The sequence below is a fragment of the Apiospora hydei genome (genome assembly GCF_038363865.1).
Source record: "Apiospora hydei strain CBS 114990 chromosome Unknown utg000010l_segment0_segment0, whole genome shotgun sequence".
Classification (NCBI taxonomy): Eukaryota; Fungi; Ascomycota; class Sordariomycetes; order Amphisphaeriales; family Apiosporaceae; genus Apiospora; species Apiospora hydei.
Window position 1 is genome coordinate 475,360 of NW_027117369.1, and position 15,623 is coordinate 490,982.

Genomic DNA, 15,623 nt, shown 5'->3' on the forward strand with positions numbered 1-15,623 from the left:
TCTATCTATTCATCCATTCATACATTCATCCATCTTCAGGAAAACATCATCTCCGCTCACAATGCGGTACTCCAAGCGATCTGCCAGTGCCCTTGCGGCCATGGCAGCGCTTGCCACGCCAACTAGCGCGGCTTCCAACAATCGCCCCTGCAGCACCATAACGAAAGGTATCGACTTTGTGAACGAATGCGGTATCGGCTATGGTGGTTGCCACTCCGTCTGCAGTCCCACGCCCATCTACACGCCTCCTCCTTGTCCCGGCAGCACTACCAGCAGCAGCACTCCCGGCAGCACTACTACCAGCACTGCCAGCACTACCAGCACCTCGAAGACTGTGGCGCCTCCTCCACCCACATCTTCTGTATCTCGGCCAACCTCGTCATCCGATGTGTCATCTACCCAGCCATCATCACCGGCACCAACATCACCGGCACCAACATCGACACAGACCGAAGGTCCCACCCCAACCAACGCCCCTGGTGATCCTGCTCGTCCTACTTCTGGCGGCGAGACCCCGGCCAAACCCACACCGGATCCTCAGCCGACTCCTCCGCCCAGTCCCGGCACGCCCGCACCGGTGCCTCCTCCCTCCCAGCCCGGCTACGGCCAGGTCGACGGCCAGCGCGTCCCCTTCGGCGACGCGGCCTGGATGCAAGACGGCGTCAACGCCCGCCGCCCGCCCATGGACCTCGCGGACAAGGCCTTCCAGCTCCCCGACGCCTGGGCCGAGAAGTACGGCGAGCTGCCGCCGCTCGAGTTCGACACGGACCTCCAGGTCTTCCACGTCGAGCTCAACATACCGAAAAACCCGAGGCCGGGCTTCTTCCCGGACCAGTGGGCGCTCTACATCGACGAGCCCTTCAACCCGGACCGCGTGATCGACATCCTGAACCAGGGGCCCGCCCGCCTGGCGCCATCGATAGACACCCCGTGGTCCGGGTCTCCATCGATAGAACAAGACATGTTATGGAGCGCGTACCAAGATCTCGACGTTGAGATCCCCCAACGGTCCCTCCAGGAGCTCCGGCAACTCTCGGACCCCATCACCCGGGACGCCTGGAACGCGTTGCGAAGGGGGGAACTGCCCGGCTTGCCGCCAACCGCGTTTCCCTTCTGGCCGCCGACCGTCGCCGAGTACGCTACGTTGGGCGGCCCGGCCCTCACGGCCGCCAGCCTGCCCTGGGCGCACATCGGCGCGCTGCTCGGCATCGTCGGCCTCATCGCCGGTCTGGCCAAGGGCATCCCCGCCGCGATGAACAAGAAGAAGAAGGGGGCGAGGGCCCCGTCCCTGGTACTTCTTCGACTTCGACTTCGACTTCGACTCCTTCTGCTGCGGCCCCTTCGGCTCCGTCTTCGACCCCGACCACGTTTTCGACCATAACTAGTACAAGCCGTCGCCCAAGCCCCAGCGCAAGCAATACTCCTTATCCTATCGGCAATACTACGACCTGGTCTTGGTCTTCGCCTTGGACCTCGACTAGGTCCTGGAATATCACTGCGACGGGTCGCCCAGGCTCCCCCACTGCCACCGGGTATCTTCCTCGTCCTAGCGAGTCCTCCGTCAACTGCCTGGTGCCCGTGACCAGCACCGCCAGCTCCAGCACCGCCGTGCCCACCCTCATCACCGCCCTGCTTCCGGCCTGGGCCTGCCTCAACGGCACCCTGCTGCCCCGCGCCACCTCAGCCCTAGCGAGCCTGAGCCTGCCGACCAGCGTCCCCGCCATCACCGCCATGGCCACGGCCACTCCTACTCCCCTCGCCCGCCGCGAGGCCGCCGACCCACCCTCGGCGACGTCCTGCACCACCAGGTCATCCCCGAGCTGCAGCGCTTCGTCACGCGCCCGGGCACCGTCTCCGATTCCGGCCTCGACCCCGAGCTGGAGCAGAACATCACCCAGGCCGTCTACCTGCACGCCTCGGGCATCGCGCACGGCATCGAGGAGGGCGGGCCCAACGGCAAGTGGTTCCCCGACGACCTCGACATGCTGAACCAGCTGCCCCGCGCCCTGTACGGCCAGCCGCTGCTCCTGACCGTCGCCACGTCCGAGGAGGCCGTCGCCCAGGCCGCCGCGCAGTTCCGCGACGGCGTCGGCCTCGAGGTCTGGGGCGCCATCGGCCGCATGGCCGACCACCTGGTCCAGAAGATCTCCGCGCCCCTGTACCCCGGGAAGGACCAGGACGACGACGGGAAGGACGACCCCGACGCCAAGAAGAAGCAGGCGCCCCTGACCTACACCTACATGCTCGGCCACCACGTCGTCGACAAGCTGACGGCGCGCGTGGGCGACTCCCTGGGCGAGACGGCGCGGGTGCTGGGCATCAACCAGACGCGCCTCCTGGAGGCCAGGAACCAGACGCTCTGGGACCACGTGGCGCCGACCTACCTCGCGGCCGCCGTCAGCTCGCACAACCACCTGGTGATGTACCTTCGCGACGTCGAGGTGCAGAAGGAGATGTTCAACATCGAGCAGCTCTTCCGGCACGGCCGGTCCGGGCCCATGCTGCACTACGGCCTCGGCATCGGCAAGGACCTGCCGACACTGCAGGTGCCTGACAAGAATGCCATCAAGCCCCCTCACTAGGTCAGCTTTGGGATGGAAATAAGGGAAACACAGGGGAGGAAATGATTGATGACAACATATTGCAGTCTTCCAGAAGAAGACTTTCGAAAGTTCCAAATTACACAGGGTTCATTGATTGAATAGAGGGGGATAGATAGATAGTGGTATAGTTTCTTGCTTCTTTCCTCACGATGTACTACTACTACTACAAATAAAAATAATAAACCAACCCACCAACGGCACCAAAGAGTCGCGGCTGATGCTAAAGCTCGTTCCAATGTGATGCGATACCTAGATCTATGCCAACTTGTATAACTGCGACGTAGTTCCGAAAGCATGGAATGGTTCATGGATCGAGGTTTCAGTTGGCGGCGGACTTGCTGCACCATGCATGCCTACGGGGTTTCGCGGTGGCGCGATTTTCACTGAAGTCCCAAGTTAGTGACTGTTTCATACTCGTAGGTTTGCGACCATAGATGGTAGTAGAGTATGCCAAAGTTCAGAGAGTCTTGTATCCGCAGCGTATGCTAGGCAGTCGAACATTTGATAATTAAAGATTGTGTTCATCAGGAAAGGCATGGGGCAGGTATTGGTGCAGAAGAAGAGATTGAGAGTCGCTTACCATGCACGAGGGAGTCACCAGTAGACATATGAAGGGCAATTGGCCTCGCTACTGGTGACAATGTATTGCAGTCTCGACGCACAAGAAACGCGCATTGCGCGAACTCGAGCTCGAGGCAAAGGGAAAATGGGATGAGGTTGAGGAAGAATCAATCAGGTCTCTGCATTGGGACAAGAAATTATTTTAGAGCAAGCCCCCCCACATCAGCTTAAGCCACAGGAATTGGCGATAAGATAAGGAGGCTGGCTCTTGCCGTCTGTGGCGGGGAGACCTTTTGTGGAACAACTGTTGTGGAACCAACATTGAACGACGTCTCCCCTATCCAGTTCTAGAATCCAATCAGAGCCATGACGGCAGATGTTCACCATTTGGAAAAGTCAATGAGTTATGATATGTTGTTAGACGTTATCCACATACCAGACTTCCTTCATGCAGTTTACATTCAATTTCGACCTCCAAACTTTCGTACTCAATAAGCAATCCTCTTGAGGCCGGCCAGGGCAGATAGATTCATGCATTGAATGCAGGATGCAGCGGTACTGCGAACACGTCGTCGGCTATGTGCAGCAAGAAGCGTGCAAGATGAATCAAGTCGTCCTCAATGGTAGGTACGTAAGAAACACTGGTTTTCGCTCTATGTCTCTTGCGCCTATTTGACCCATGTGAAAATCCCAATTGGATCTGCAACATGGCAAAGTGATGGCAGCTAGATGGCATCTTTGCATACTGACGCCGAAAAACCGACACTTGTTGGTAAGTATGCTAGGACTTAACTGTTCTGGTCAGTCCACTGGAAATATGGACTCACCAGTAAACAGCTTGATCAACCCTTCCCAGCAAAACCATTCTATTCAATGTAGACTGCCCATATAAAGAGACAAAATCTCCAGAGGACGTTTCCGATTCCAAACCATTCCACACAACACCAACATTCCCCCAAACACACCACAAATCTTCCTCCACGCCAAACCTCTTTCGAGAATCCCAGCCAGAGCATCTATCTCAAACACCGCCAACATGCGTTCCGCTATTGTCGCCTTCTTCGCCTTCTGTGCCAGCCTCGTCGCTGCCGCCCCCCTGGACTGCGAGCAAGGCACCTTTCGCTGCGAGTAAGCTTACTCCCAACTTACCCATTCACTTGTGTACCTACTTGCCACCCATTGACCCGATCTTGGTAAATGGGTCATGCGTAATTCGTTTTTGTCCTTTCTAACATGCTCTTCCTTCTCTCAAAACAGCGGCCTATGGAGCATTCAGGAATGCTCCAACTACGGCGAATGGATTGATGCCGGAAGCTGCAGCTCCCCGAGCGATGCACCCTCACCGCCAACGGCGCCGATTGCGAGACTCCCGGCCGCAGTAACGTCGCTGCTCGAGCCTCTGACTGCAATCCCGGCCAGACGCGCTGCTTGTAAGCTATCTCTCCCCTCACCTTTGTGAACGGTCTGGTTCACTCTTCTCTCCCTCCTCTTCGTCCAACATACATGCTAACCTTTTCTCTCTCTCGCATAACAGCGATCCCATGACCCTCCAGGATTGCACTTACATGGGCGTCTGGGAGACCATCTGGAACTGCACTGCCCCCGCTCAATGCCTCGACAACTACACATGCGCCATTCCCGGTCAAAACGGCCAGCAGTGTACTCCCGGTCAGGTTGAATGCGTGTAAGTCTTATTCCCACCCCCGACTGCCCACTGACCCTACTCAATACATGCTCCATCAACCATGGACACCTTTGTGCATGGTCGATTATGTGCTTTTCCTCTTTTCTAACTTAAATACTTACTTTCTTTCATAACAGCGATCGTTGGACCGTCGAGAGATGCGATGATAGCGGCTTCTGGCAATTCGTCCAGAGGTGCGAGGACCCCGAGCAATGTGTCGTCGACGGCGAGGGTGGTCATTGCGGCATGCCCGGTCGCAGCAATGCCTCCTAGGGGGAAGCACTACTACTGCAGTCGAGATGAGGCCATCGTCGCTTCAAGACAGGCTTGCAGTTCCCGTGATCCCGGAAGCTTGGTTGGAAGGACGATGATAGCCGGTGCTGCTAGTCAGTCACAAAAGATACCCCTTACGAACGATTAGGAGTGGCGTGGTGGTGATACAGGATCAACTTGTCGATCCGTACTCTTGCCTATAGCTGGCAAACTACTGTTCATAGTCAATAGACAGCAAGACGGAAGTAGACTTGCCAGCTTTTCACGATAATCAAGAAGACAGTAATGCGGTGTTCTGTGTAGTTGAGACGTAAGGATATTGATTACATCAGTCATACATGCGAGAAAACAACCTGATTACAAAGGAGATCTCCAAACCACCATCTGTAAACTCCCTTGTCTGATCTTCAACAGTAATTCCCTCCTAGCCCATTTCCTCTTTGATTCTCTTTGTCGTCAACCCCTTATTCCTCCGCAAGCTTCACAAAGCAACCCGCTCCTCGCGCTCCACCTGCCTCTGCCCATCCGGCGACCGCCTAACCACCTTGACGAAGCGCCCCTTGCGCGCGCCAATATCGACATTGACGGGCCCATGTACAAAGTCGCGATAATCGTCCTCAGCGTGCTCGTGATGATCCCTCTTGCCCTTGCCAGACCCATCACCCTCGTGATCCTCGCCGTGGTGACGGCGCACCTTCGCCGTCCTCTTGATGTTCTTAGACCCGTCCTTGAAGATGCCAATGGCCCCGCGCCCGCCGCAGATGGTGTTCGCGTCGCCGCCGCACGGCATGTCGCACTGCATCGCGCACATGGGATCGCTGGCGTCCTCGAGGTCGCCGGACTTGGCGGCGCCGCACCAGCACTCGCGCCCATATTCCAATCCCGCAAACGCGTAGCCGGCGCCCTGGCAGGCCTGCGTGCACATGGGGATGGTCATGCGATCGTCGGCTTTCACGAGCGTCGTCAGCGCGCGCCCGTACAGCGGCTCCATGAAGCACGACACGTACTGCCAGCTGCCCCCGGGCACCGTCTTGAGCGGCTGCGGGCCCTGGAACTTGGTGTTGTTGAAGACCGACACCCGGGAGCTGCCGCCGCACATCTGGGCCGGGTTGCCCTTGCACGGCATGTTGCAGTCGTTGTTGTAGATCCAGCCCGCGGGCGGGGCGAGGAAGCGGCCGCAGTAGCACTCGCGGGCGTATTCGACCCCGGACATGGGGAAGTTGTTCTTGGTGCAGAACTCCTGGCACGCCTCGATGGTCATGCTGTCGTTGGAGAAGGACAGGCCCGTCAGCGCGCGCCCGGGGATCTCGGTGCTGCAGCCTAGGTACTTCCAGTCCTTGGCCACGGACCCGACGGCCGGGACGCCGGAGAATGACGGAGGGTTTTGACCCAGGACCGTTTGGCTGAAGAGGGCGGCGAGGACGAAGAGTAATAACGTGGTGGGTGAGAATCGAGAAGCCATTTTCTTTAGGATTGAAGGATGTAATGCTAATAATAGCTTAAGTAAGTTCCTTGACCCCTTTTCTAAACTTAGCAGTAATAAGAACTAGGGATTTCGAAGCAGTATCCCTAGGGTTGCTTGAGTGGCTAAAGATCCCAAACCCCTGCATATTCCCTTCCATGACTCCAAATATAGGGTCTCTTGGTGGCAATCCCTGTGAAAGGAGTGGAGTTTTCAAAGGAAGCACTATCGTCATGAGGCTCAACAAAGCAGAACCCGCAGTGATAACGTCACTCACAAAGACACCCCAGTCACTTCAGCTTGCTACCCGCAAACGGATAGCAATCTCTTTTACCACCCGATTTACCAAGCCGGCCCGACGGCATACCGTATAATAGGGAGTCAATGGCTAATTCGGTCTGAGTCTTGGCATGAGTAATCCAATTACATGTCAGGAATGACTGGTTGTTTGCTGAAGGTTACAGTACTGGTGTGTATACTAGATGTGTAGTAAGAGATGGTGGTTTTGGGTTTATAAAAGCTGATGTGCCCGAAGCGTTACTGAGATTTCACAGTCGTAGGCTACTCATGACATGCTGTAGCGGCTTGTACACGGAGCTATAGGAATCAATTATAGTGATCCTAGAAGCCTAAGGAAGCCAAGGCCTAGGAGGGCTCTGATAAGGAGTGCTATTACCTTAGAAAACCCACGACTGATTCACTTGCCATGCACCATGTATAGGCCCAAGAGCCACGCTCAACTCAGGCATTCTGAACAGCAACGCTGAGCCTGAAATTATAGGGCCTTTAGCCACCAACAGCCTATAGATGTGGGGAATGAGCTTCCCTAACCACAACAATCACTTGGGAGGGCAGCACTGTTGGTGATAAGTACGAGCGCCTTGATTGTTTCCATTCAATAATTACCTACCCTCATAAGAGCTTTCCCACCTCAGGAATTAACTCTTGAGGCCACTACCTTTTCCTCAACTCTCGTTTTATTCATTCGAGTTGCTCACCCAAACAAAAATTCCTCCACTGCAACAACCTGGAGAATCAGAACCAACCGAGAAAAGAAACATCAAGTTACCTTTTCTCATCACCACCCTCTTAAAGATCTCCGTTGCATCTAAGATCTCATAATTCTCTTGCCAACCATGTCTCGCTCGTGGTCCAACGCAGAGAAGCGACGCCTCGTCGAAGGCCTCTGCCGTCCCGGCACCATGACGCAGCCCTGGGGCGCCCACCCCTTCGGCCGCGTGATCAGTAGCCGCGGATTGCACGAGTACTTCCTCGAAGGCGAGTTCGAGAACGGAGAGAAGTTCCAGCGCGCCCATCGTGCGATGGAGTAAGTTTGGAAATCCTGCTATCCCTCAAAGCCTCGTTCAGCCAACCATCCTCATCCTCTCGCATCATCGCCGCCACCGCCCTGTTCCGATGTACACCTAATTGAACATTCACTGACGAGCCGCACGTACAACTAGTACTTATCTATGTCGCATGCTTCAACGCGACTTCACCCCCTTGTGGACCAGATCCCGGGTTACATCAAGGCCACCAACGGTGTCCTTAACTCCGGTGATCAACTCATCCGATGGTTGTACTACACGTACGACTTCTACGTCTCGGATGAGGACGAGGAAGAGGACGAGGAGGAAGAGGCCATGGAGGGAGAGGAGATGGAGGAGGAGATGGAGGAGGACTCGGAGGACGAGGGTGAGGAGAGCGATGACCAAGAATCAGACGTCGGCGACGACCAGGACGACAGCGACCAGGACGACAGCGAGCAAGAGCAAGAGCCTGTAGAAGCGAACGTCGGCGAGGTTGAATTCCATCTGGAGGAACCCAGCGAGGAGTACGCTCGTCGCGTCAACGCTTACAACGAGTGGGTCAGGTACAAGGAGTAGTTCCCTGGTGCTGAGCAGTAGGCCGAGTGAACACGACATCTCGCCTACATCCTGCGGAGCGCCCCAGAGGACATCGACCTCGTTGTTCGCGACAGCATCTTAGGCGACTTTAAGGGCTTTCGCTTCCTGGTTCTTGATGGACAACGGTCACTTCCCGTACTTAATGATCTCTTGGTTTCTCATTAGAATAGAAACCTCTAGCACTAGTACGGAATCCAGCTAAGCTCCTTCTTCTCCCAACAAAAGACTATCAAGATAGGACAATTCGACATCGTGACATGTACGTATAAGAAGCAGGAAGTAGGAGCGACCGATACACGCAAATTACACCTCGCCATCATGTTTCGTAAAAACATTATAAAACAAGTAGAGCGTAGCTCCGAATGGTTCTTCGTCTGCGATACCCCATATTTTCCATATTATAATGCATGAACGTGCCATGCGCCATGCCCGTGGTCCACATACGTAATTGCAGATCTGTCTGGTCAGGGAACGGAGACCTGCCGGTCGCGAGGCCGACAAAGACGACAACGCCGTGCCTAAGAACGGACCGACCCCAGCCTTCCAGACCATACCGCCGGTCTCACTCTCCGGGACATCGGTCATGCCAAAGCCCTCCTCCCACCATCCCATCTTAAACTTGATTTGGACAGATACGGCGATAGTGGCGCTGGTGTCGTTGCTGGGGAGCTTGGCAAAGTCGGGGCCAAACGAAGAGCAAGCGTGGACGCCATGCAAGAGAGTGAAAATGCCTGAACACCGCCAGACCCTTATCTCTTTGAGACATAATAAAAACAGTACACCGTTCATTGAAACGCCTTCATACCCTAGCTAATAATACACAACATGAACGCAGCACCCGCCACCCATTCAAGCCCTCCCCTTCCCCTTCCCAGCATACGCCTCCGCCCCCGCCTCGACCAGCGAAGACACCATCCCCAGCCGATCCTGCATCCCCACCATCGCCGCGCACGCAATGACGATCTCCTCGATGAACACCGGATCCTCAAACTTCATCTTTACGCTGCCTTCTTCCCGCCTGTTCTGCGGGAAGATCTTGAGGATCCCCGCTCGCTGGCCCAGGGCGCAGACCGCGTGTACTGCGCAAGGATGTGCTTCTCCTCCGCTTCCTCGACCAGGTACTGCGTCAGGAACGGGGTCCAGTTGTTCCAGTTGTTCGGAAAAAAGAGAGCCGAGATCAAATCCCGCCGCTGCCGCCTGAGAGGAAGATGATGTGGAGGGGTTTTGAGTAGTCGCTGGCGCTCCCGCTGGCGGGTTATGACCAGCACCGAGCATGGCCTTTTCCGACATGAAGGACTGCTGTTGCTGCTGCTTCTCATCGCCCCCCCTGTCCCTGTCCCTGTGCCTGCTCGTCCTTACCCCGATACGTATTCTGCCACACATACCGCCTCCCCCAAAGCCGGAAGCTCCATCGCATACTTCGTCGACATAACCCCCGTACAATGCATGAACTTCCTCTCCGGCTTCCCCACCCCCATCTCCAACTCCATCCCCGTCCCCGCCGCGTGGTGCTGCGGCAGAAAAGTGACCGTGACCCCGCACCACCCCGGCACGATGAACTCGGGATACTTGAGCGCCGCGACCTCGCGCGGAAAGCCCCTCAAGCACTCCGGCCCCCGCGCCGCCTTCTTCTCCTCCCCCCCGCGCTGCTGCTGCTCCGCGCCGGGGCCCTCGAACCGGTTCACGGCGGCGCGGTACTTGGACGCGTACTCGACCTCCCAGCCGATGTGGGCGAGGCCGCCGGCGGGGCGGATGGCGATTTTCTTGCGCAGCAGGGCCGAGGCGTTCTGGAGGGAGATGATGAAGGTCAGCGCGGCAGCGGGTTGTTGTCGGCTTGATGATGGTATTGCTGCTGCTGGCGGTTGCACAGCATTATCGTGTCCGTACGGCCGGGCCTTCTCGTCGGGATAAGTGGTGGTGGTGGTGGAGTCCGCCCCAGACGTGGCATTGGTGGTATCGGGGTGGAAGTAGGATGGCGGGGGCTGGCGGGTCCCGGAAGTGGCCTCTTGGTACGACGGCAGACCAGGCGCATCAGCATGGTGCTGATCCTCGTCTTCCAAGTCCAACGGATGCGGATGAGGAGTCTCGCTATCACCGTGATCATCCATGTTGCGAGCGACTTCGATTTGGCTTGATTTGAATTTTTATATGAATTCTTTTTGCAGGTATCTATGTGAAAAATGAATGTTGGCAGCAAGCAAGCATTGCTGCCTGCCTTGCTTCAGAGTGAGTGAGGTGTAGTAAAATCACGTGACACTGCTGCTAGCCAAACAAACACCCGCCTAAAAATAAATACAGAAGCACTGGAACACACACACACACACGCTGCGCCACGCTAACAAAGTGCCGCAAAAGGACCACCCAACCCGAAACCCGACGTCACCACCCATTTTTGGTTCTCATGAGACTGCGAAATCTCATGGGAATATAACTAATGTACATCATGAAAGAATAAAAGTTAAGGCATTAACGTTAGGGGTAAAACCCCAAGAGAAGTATAAAAAAGAAAAAAATGTGAAAGAATGTTTTTTGGGAGTCGTTCAAGAGTCGAAAATGGGGCCAAACGCGGGCACCCCGCGCGCCTCCAAATCATAAACCAGTTTCGACGTGACCTTCGCGTTGGAAATGATCGCGACCGCCTCCGCACCGCTCTCCTTGTAGAGTCGATACGCCTCGACCGCCATATCCGGGCGCCCCTGTTTGCGGGTATTCCAGATGACGGCGTCGGGGTCGGTCGCGAGCACACCTTCGATGATCTCGCGCCCGTACGTGGTCTCGGGGTTAGGCGTGGACCAGAAGACGCGGACGGGGACCTCGCGCGCCAGGATGACGGGCAGGCAAGGGCCAATACCCGAACCGGTCGCGACGAGCACGACCTTGCGGAATAGCGGGAGCATGCGGAACACGCCCGACGCGGGCGTCGTGCGCGTCCAGAGCTTGGTCGGGGGGTTGTCGATCATCTGGCCCGTCCAGTCGCCCGCGCGCGAGACCACGACGCTGAAGCCGGCCTTGCCGGGGATCGGGATGGTCGCGAACCCGTGCCACTCGCGCAGGGGTTTGGTCGTGAGGCGGATGCCCTTGCCGGGCTTGGGGGTGCAGTAGTCGAAGTGCAGGCGGATGGCGTGCTTGCTCAGGGGCTCGGGCCGGACGTTGACCTTGCGGAGCTGGACCCACGGCAGGATGATGGTGTACGAGATGACGGCCACCATCCAGATGGCCGGGTTGTTGACCAGCGGCTTCTCGGGCGAGACGCTCGCGTTGGTCACGGCGATGTGCGCCCAGACGAGCGCCAGGGCCGTCCAGCCGCCGAAGCGGTGCATCCACTCGAACTGGTCGTGCATGGTCATGCGGACGCGCGGGTAGGCCATGACGAGCATACCCAAAAGAATGGCGAGGATGATGAACGTCAGGACCACGGTGGGGACGTTGACGCGGGTTAACTCGTCCTTGCGCACAAAGTAGATGGTCGACTGCACCGCGAAGATGACCCACCAACCCGTCGCGCAGATGGCGGCCCCCGAATGCAAACCACCCAGATGATAACAGCGCGCAAAGTGGCGGCGGATCCAGAGCGGCGCGGACTTGGGCACGCGCGTCGCGAGCCAGAAGACGAAGTTGATGCCGTACTCGTTGCGGATGACGATGGCGATGAGCAGGTTGGCGGCGACGGCGTTCGCAATACCGTCGAGGGGCAGGCCGTTCTTGGCGCCGGCGGCCAATCCGATGAAGACGAATAGGTTGATCATGAAGATGAAGAGGAACAGCTTGCGGTAAGCGTTGAAGAGCTTGTGGCGGACATATCGACCGCCGTGGAAGCCGTTCTTTTGCGGGAGCTCGATGGCCGCCTTCTCGACCTCGATGTCGTCGTAGCTCTTGACGCTCGTCGCGTTGCTCTTGGTTCGGATGGGTACCAGGCCCTTCTCCAGGTTGCTGAGGCTGATCATCTGGTTATTAGCATCCTGATACATGGTCTGGGCGGGAGCCATAGGTTGTCCGAACTGGGCCTGGTTCTGGTACTGGTTATCGCTCTGGTTAACATACGCGGTGGGTGGTGTGGCGGGCGGGGTCATGGGCTTCTCGGCGGCCAGGATGGACTCCTCCATGGCGCGCAGGGCCTTCTTGTCGATCTTGCCGCCGGGGGTCATGGGCATGTCCTCGATCCGGACCAGGCGCGAGGGGCGCGAGTAGTGCGCGAGGAGGTTGGCGAGGTGCATCTTCAGTTCGGTCTCGTCCACGTGGCCGTGGCACGAGTAAAAGGCCCAGAGCTGCTCGCCGATTTTGAGGGCGCAGGCCTTGGCCACGTTGCGGAAGGACTCGACCGAGGCCGAGACGCCGTCGAGCTCGATGCGGACGCCCTTGATCTTGACCTGGTCGTCCTGGCGGCCCAGCGGCTCGATCTCGCCGTTGTCGAGCCACCGGCACAGGTCGCCCGTGTTGAACATCATGCGGCCGTCGCGCGTGAACTTGTCCGGGCGGTAGCGCTGCGCCGTCAGCTCGGGCAGGTTCAGGTAGCCCCTGGTGACGCCCAGACCGCCCACCCACATGAGGCCCGGCTCGCCGATCTTGACGGGACACTCCTTCTCGTCGAGGATATAAACGTTGGTGTTGGGGTTGGGCCGTCCGATCGAGAGCTTGGCGCCGAGCTTGTGTGTGTGTGCCGTGTTCAGGATCGATATCTCGGTGGGGCCACAGACGTTGAGGAAGCGCACGTGGGGGGCCCACTCCTGCGCCAAGGTCAAGGGGCACGGCTCGCCGCCCACGGCAATAGTCTTGATGTTGGGGAACTCCTCGTGGCGCGGCAGGTATTTTTGGGCCGCGCTCGGTGTGGCGATGACCACATCTGACTTGCTGAGACAAGACGCCCACACGTCCTTGTCGCCGCCGCGGCCGCTCGAGCCGCGCAGGTTGAGACAGCCACCGTTCATCAGTGTGCCAAGGATTTCCCAGGCGCCTGTTGAGCAAGAGGGTGGTCAGCAAACGGGAGTTCTCTATAGTTCAGGCAAGAGTTCAGGGAGAGGATGGAGTGCACGTACACATATCGAAACCAAGCATGAGAACGGACGACACGTTTGTGCCGACTGTGATGCCGAGCTTTCCGGGCTCGTTGAGTAGGGTGTTGCAGGTGCCCTCGTGGGTCACATCTACACCCTTGGGCGCACCAGTCGTCCCTGAGGTGTAGATGGCGTATGCTCCATCATAGGGACCGACGGGGACTTCGGGGTTACGGGTATCGCCGCGGCGCCAGAGAGGGTCTAGCGCGTCGATGGCGACGATGGCGGCGTCCGAGTCGAGGGGCATGCTGCGCTCGACCTTCTCCTCGAAGCTGGACAAACACAGAATAATGGGCGCGCCCGAGTCGCGGATGACGTGCTGCAGGCTCTCCTCGACCATGACGGAGCCGTCGACGGGAACGTATTGGCAGCCGGCCTTCAAGACACCCAAAATAAAGATGGTCATCTCGAGGGACCGCGAGTAGACGCAGACGACGCGCTGCTTCGGCTGCAGGTTGTGGTTGGTGATCAGGTGGTTGGCCACCATGTTGGACCGCCAGTCGAGCTCGGCGTATGTGAGCGTCCTCTCCTGGCCGAAGCACTCCCGCACGGCCTTGGCATAGGGGTAAGTGCCCGCGATGGACTCGAACGCGGCCGTCACCGTCCGGTGCTGCAGTGGGATGGACGGCCCGCGTCCATATTGGCTGAATAAGTGCTGGTCCCCGGGGACAGCTTCTCAACTGAATGGAAAGCCATTATTACGGACGAAGGGTCAAAAAAGAAGGACTATCTCGAAAGTTGCCAAAATGGCAGAGATAGCAAAAAAGAATGTAAATGATAGCAGCTTCACAACAAACAACCAACACGCCTAGGGAGGAAAGGAAGAGAGGAGGAAGGGCAGGCAAGAAGAGCCGCAATGGGGCACCTTTTTGTGACTTTCGAGATCGAGCTATCCGTGACCGTTACCGACTAGTTAGTAGGAGACAGTAGTAGACCCACGAGAACAAGGAGATCCCCGTGTGCTAGGAAATGAGGAGGAACCCTGGTCCATTTTAAACTCCCGGGTCATGGTGCGGGAGATTCCATGTCGCAAATCCCAATTATTCCCTGTGAGACATCTAGGCCGCGGAAGGGACGACGACTGGCCGTGGTTGGAATGGAGCTCGTTACCCCGATCACCCTCTACGGCCGAATCAGGCATGTCATCATTGGTTTTCGGAGATTGAAACAACGCCGATTTCTTCCTTCTTTCAGTATCGTTTTTTTTTCTTTTGCTTTTGCTGCGTGCACCGGCCCAAAAACAAGAGGCGTGGAGCCGAGGCTACTAGGGGCGAAGGGGGTCGGCCCAGAGAGACGCTGGTAGCTGGTCCGTCTTGGTGCGACAACACGAACCACGATGCCGCCGTCCCTGCATGAGTGGGGACCGTTTATGCCCTGCCTCGACGGACGGGCTCCCAACGTGGTCCTGTCACTTCTGTCAGTTTTCGACTGGTCGGGGCCTTGGCGTAGTCGTCGTATAATTCCACCCGTCTCATCGCTTCGTCGCTACTGGGGCTCCCTGTTTCATCTCGGGGCAACGGCCTTGGTTCCTGCTTAGAACTTGTTTACTAACCACCATCTGCCGCGCGGTGGCAGCACTGATCGAGATGCTATTTTCGATAACCGACAGGACGAGCCTTGGGCCCTCCCTATAGGGACTCGATAACATTACATGTCATATAGTCTAACTGCCTCCTTAGGTCAATGGCCCCAAAGAGAATACGATGCCTGAGATTGCACGTGGGGATGTGCGAGGAGCGACGTTGCGTTGCTACCGGTAATTGGGACATTTTAGACCACTGGACACGGGTTGGTCAAATCTGGCAGATCCGCCCGAACAGAAGTTCTCCAGTAATACCAGCCCTCGGGGCCCGGGACTGGGGGAGACTCGTACGAATCCAACAGGAGTAGCGCTTACTCCACGAAGGGGTCGTCCTAAATTACCGTGCCAGTTTCGAGGCCCCGCCCCTCCTTACCCGCCGTGCTCCACGCCGAGGGAACGGTCCCGACGTCAGCTAGGCAGGAACTCGTATAGATCTGCGGCCTTGATAGATGTGCTACCCAAAAGCACACCGTTTAGCGGTCGAGATTGTGTGGGCCTGG

At 57.3% G+C, this 15,623-nt stretch overlaps 7 protein-coding genes across 7 annotated transcripts; 4 read left to right on the forward strand and 3 right to left on the reverse strand.

Annotated features, from left to right (window-relative positions):
• Positions 1-61: 61 nt before the first annotated feature.
• On the forward strand, positions 62-2,582 carry PG997_014313 (uncharacterized protein; the record flags this gene model as incomplete). The annotated part of the gene is made up of 2 exons (XM_066818627.1): positions 62-1,291; positions 1,551-2,582. The coding sequence occupies 2 exons, from the start codon at positions 62-64 to the stop codon at positions 2,580-2,582; spliced, it is 2,262 nt and encodes a 753-aa protein (XP_066660815.1).
• Positions 2,583-4,200: 1,618 nt separating this feature from the next.
• On the forward strand, positions 4,201-5,121 carry PG997_014314 (uncharacterized protein; the record flags this gene model as incomplete). Its single annotated transcript, XM_066818628.1, has 3 exons — positions 4,201-4,292; positions 4,699-4,848; positions 4,986-5,121. 3 exons carry the CDS (start codon positions 4,201-4,203, stop codon positions 5,119-5,121), a joined length of 378 nt encoding a protein of 125 aa, XP_066660816.1.
• Positions 5,122-5,602: 481 nt separating this feature from the next.
• On the reverse strand, positions 5,603-6,583 carry PG997_014315 (WSC-domain-containing protein; the record flags this gene model as incomplete). The annotated part of the gene is made up of 1 exon (XM_066818629.1): positions 5,603-6,583. One exon carries the CDS (start codon positions 6,581-6,583, stop codon positions 5,603-5,605), a length of 981 nt encoding a protein of 326 aa, XP_066660817.1.
• Positions 6,584-7,719: 1,136 nt separating this feature from the next.
• On the forward strand, positions 7,720-8,015 carry PG997_014316 (uncharacterized protein; the record flags this gene model as incomplete). The annotated part of the gene is made up of 2 exons (XM_066818630.1): positions 7,720-7,910; positions 7,952-8,015. The coding sequence occupies 2 exons, from the start codon at positions 7,720-7,722 to the stop codon at positions 8,013-8,015; spliced, it is 255 nt and encodes an 84-aa protein (XP_066660818.1).
• Positions 8,016-8,055: 40 nt separating this feature from the next.
• PG997_014317 (uncharacterized protein) lies at positions 8,056-8,469 on the forward strand (the record flags this gene model as incomplete). The annotated part of the gene is made up of 1 exon (XM_066818631.1): positions 8,056-8,469. One exon carries the CDS (start codon positions 8,056-8,058, stop codon positions 8,467-8,469), a length of 414 nt encoding a protein of 137 aa, XP_066660819.1.
• Positions 8,470-8,793: 324 nt separating this feature from the next.
• On the reverse strand, positions 8,794-10,598 carry PG997_014318 (uncharacterized protein; the record flags this gene model as incomplete). Its single annotated transcript, XM_066818632.1, has 3 exons — positions 8,794-9,238; positions 9,371-9,817; positions 10,033-10,598. The coding sequence occupies 3 exons, from the start codon at positions 10,596-10,598 to the stop codon at positions 8,794-8,796; spliced, it is 1,458 nt and encodes a 485-aa protein (XP_066660820.1).
• A 432-nt stretch (positions 10,599-11,030) lies between these two features.
• Positions 11,031-14,550, reverse strand: PG997_014319 (non-ribosomal peptide synthetase; the record flags this gene model as incomplete). Its single annotated transcript, XM_066818633.1, has 3 exons — positions 11,031-13,441; positions 13,536-14,213; positions 14,523-14,550. 3 exons carry the CDS (start codon positions 14,548-14,550, stop codon positions 11,031-11,033), a joined length of 3,117 nt encoding a protein of 1,038 aa, XP_066660821.1.
• Between the last annotated feature and the right edge of the window lie 1,073 nt (positions 14,551-15,623).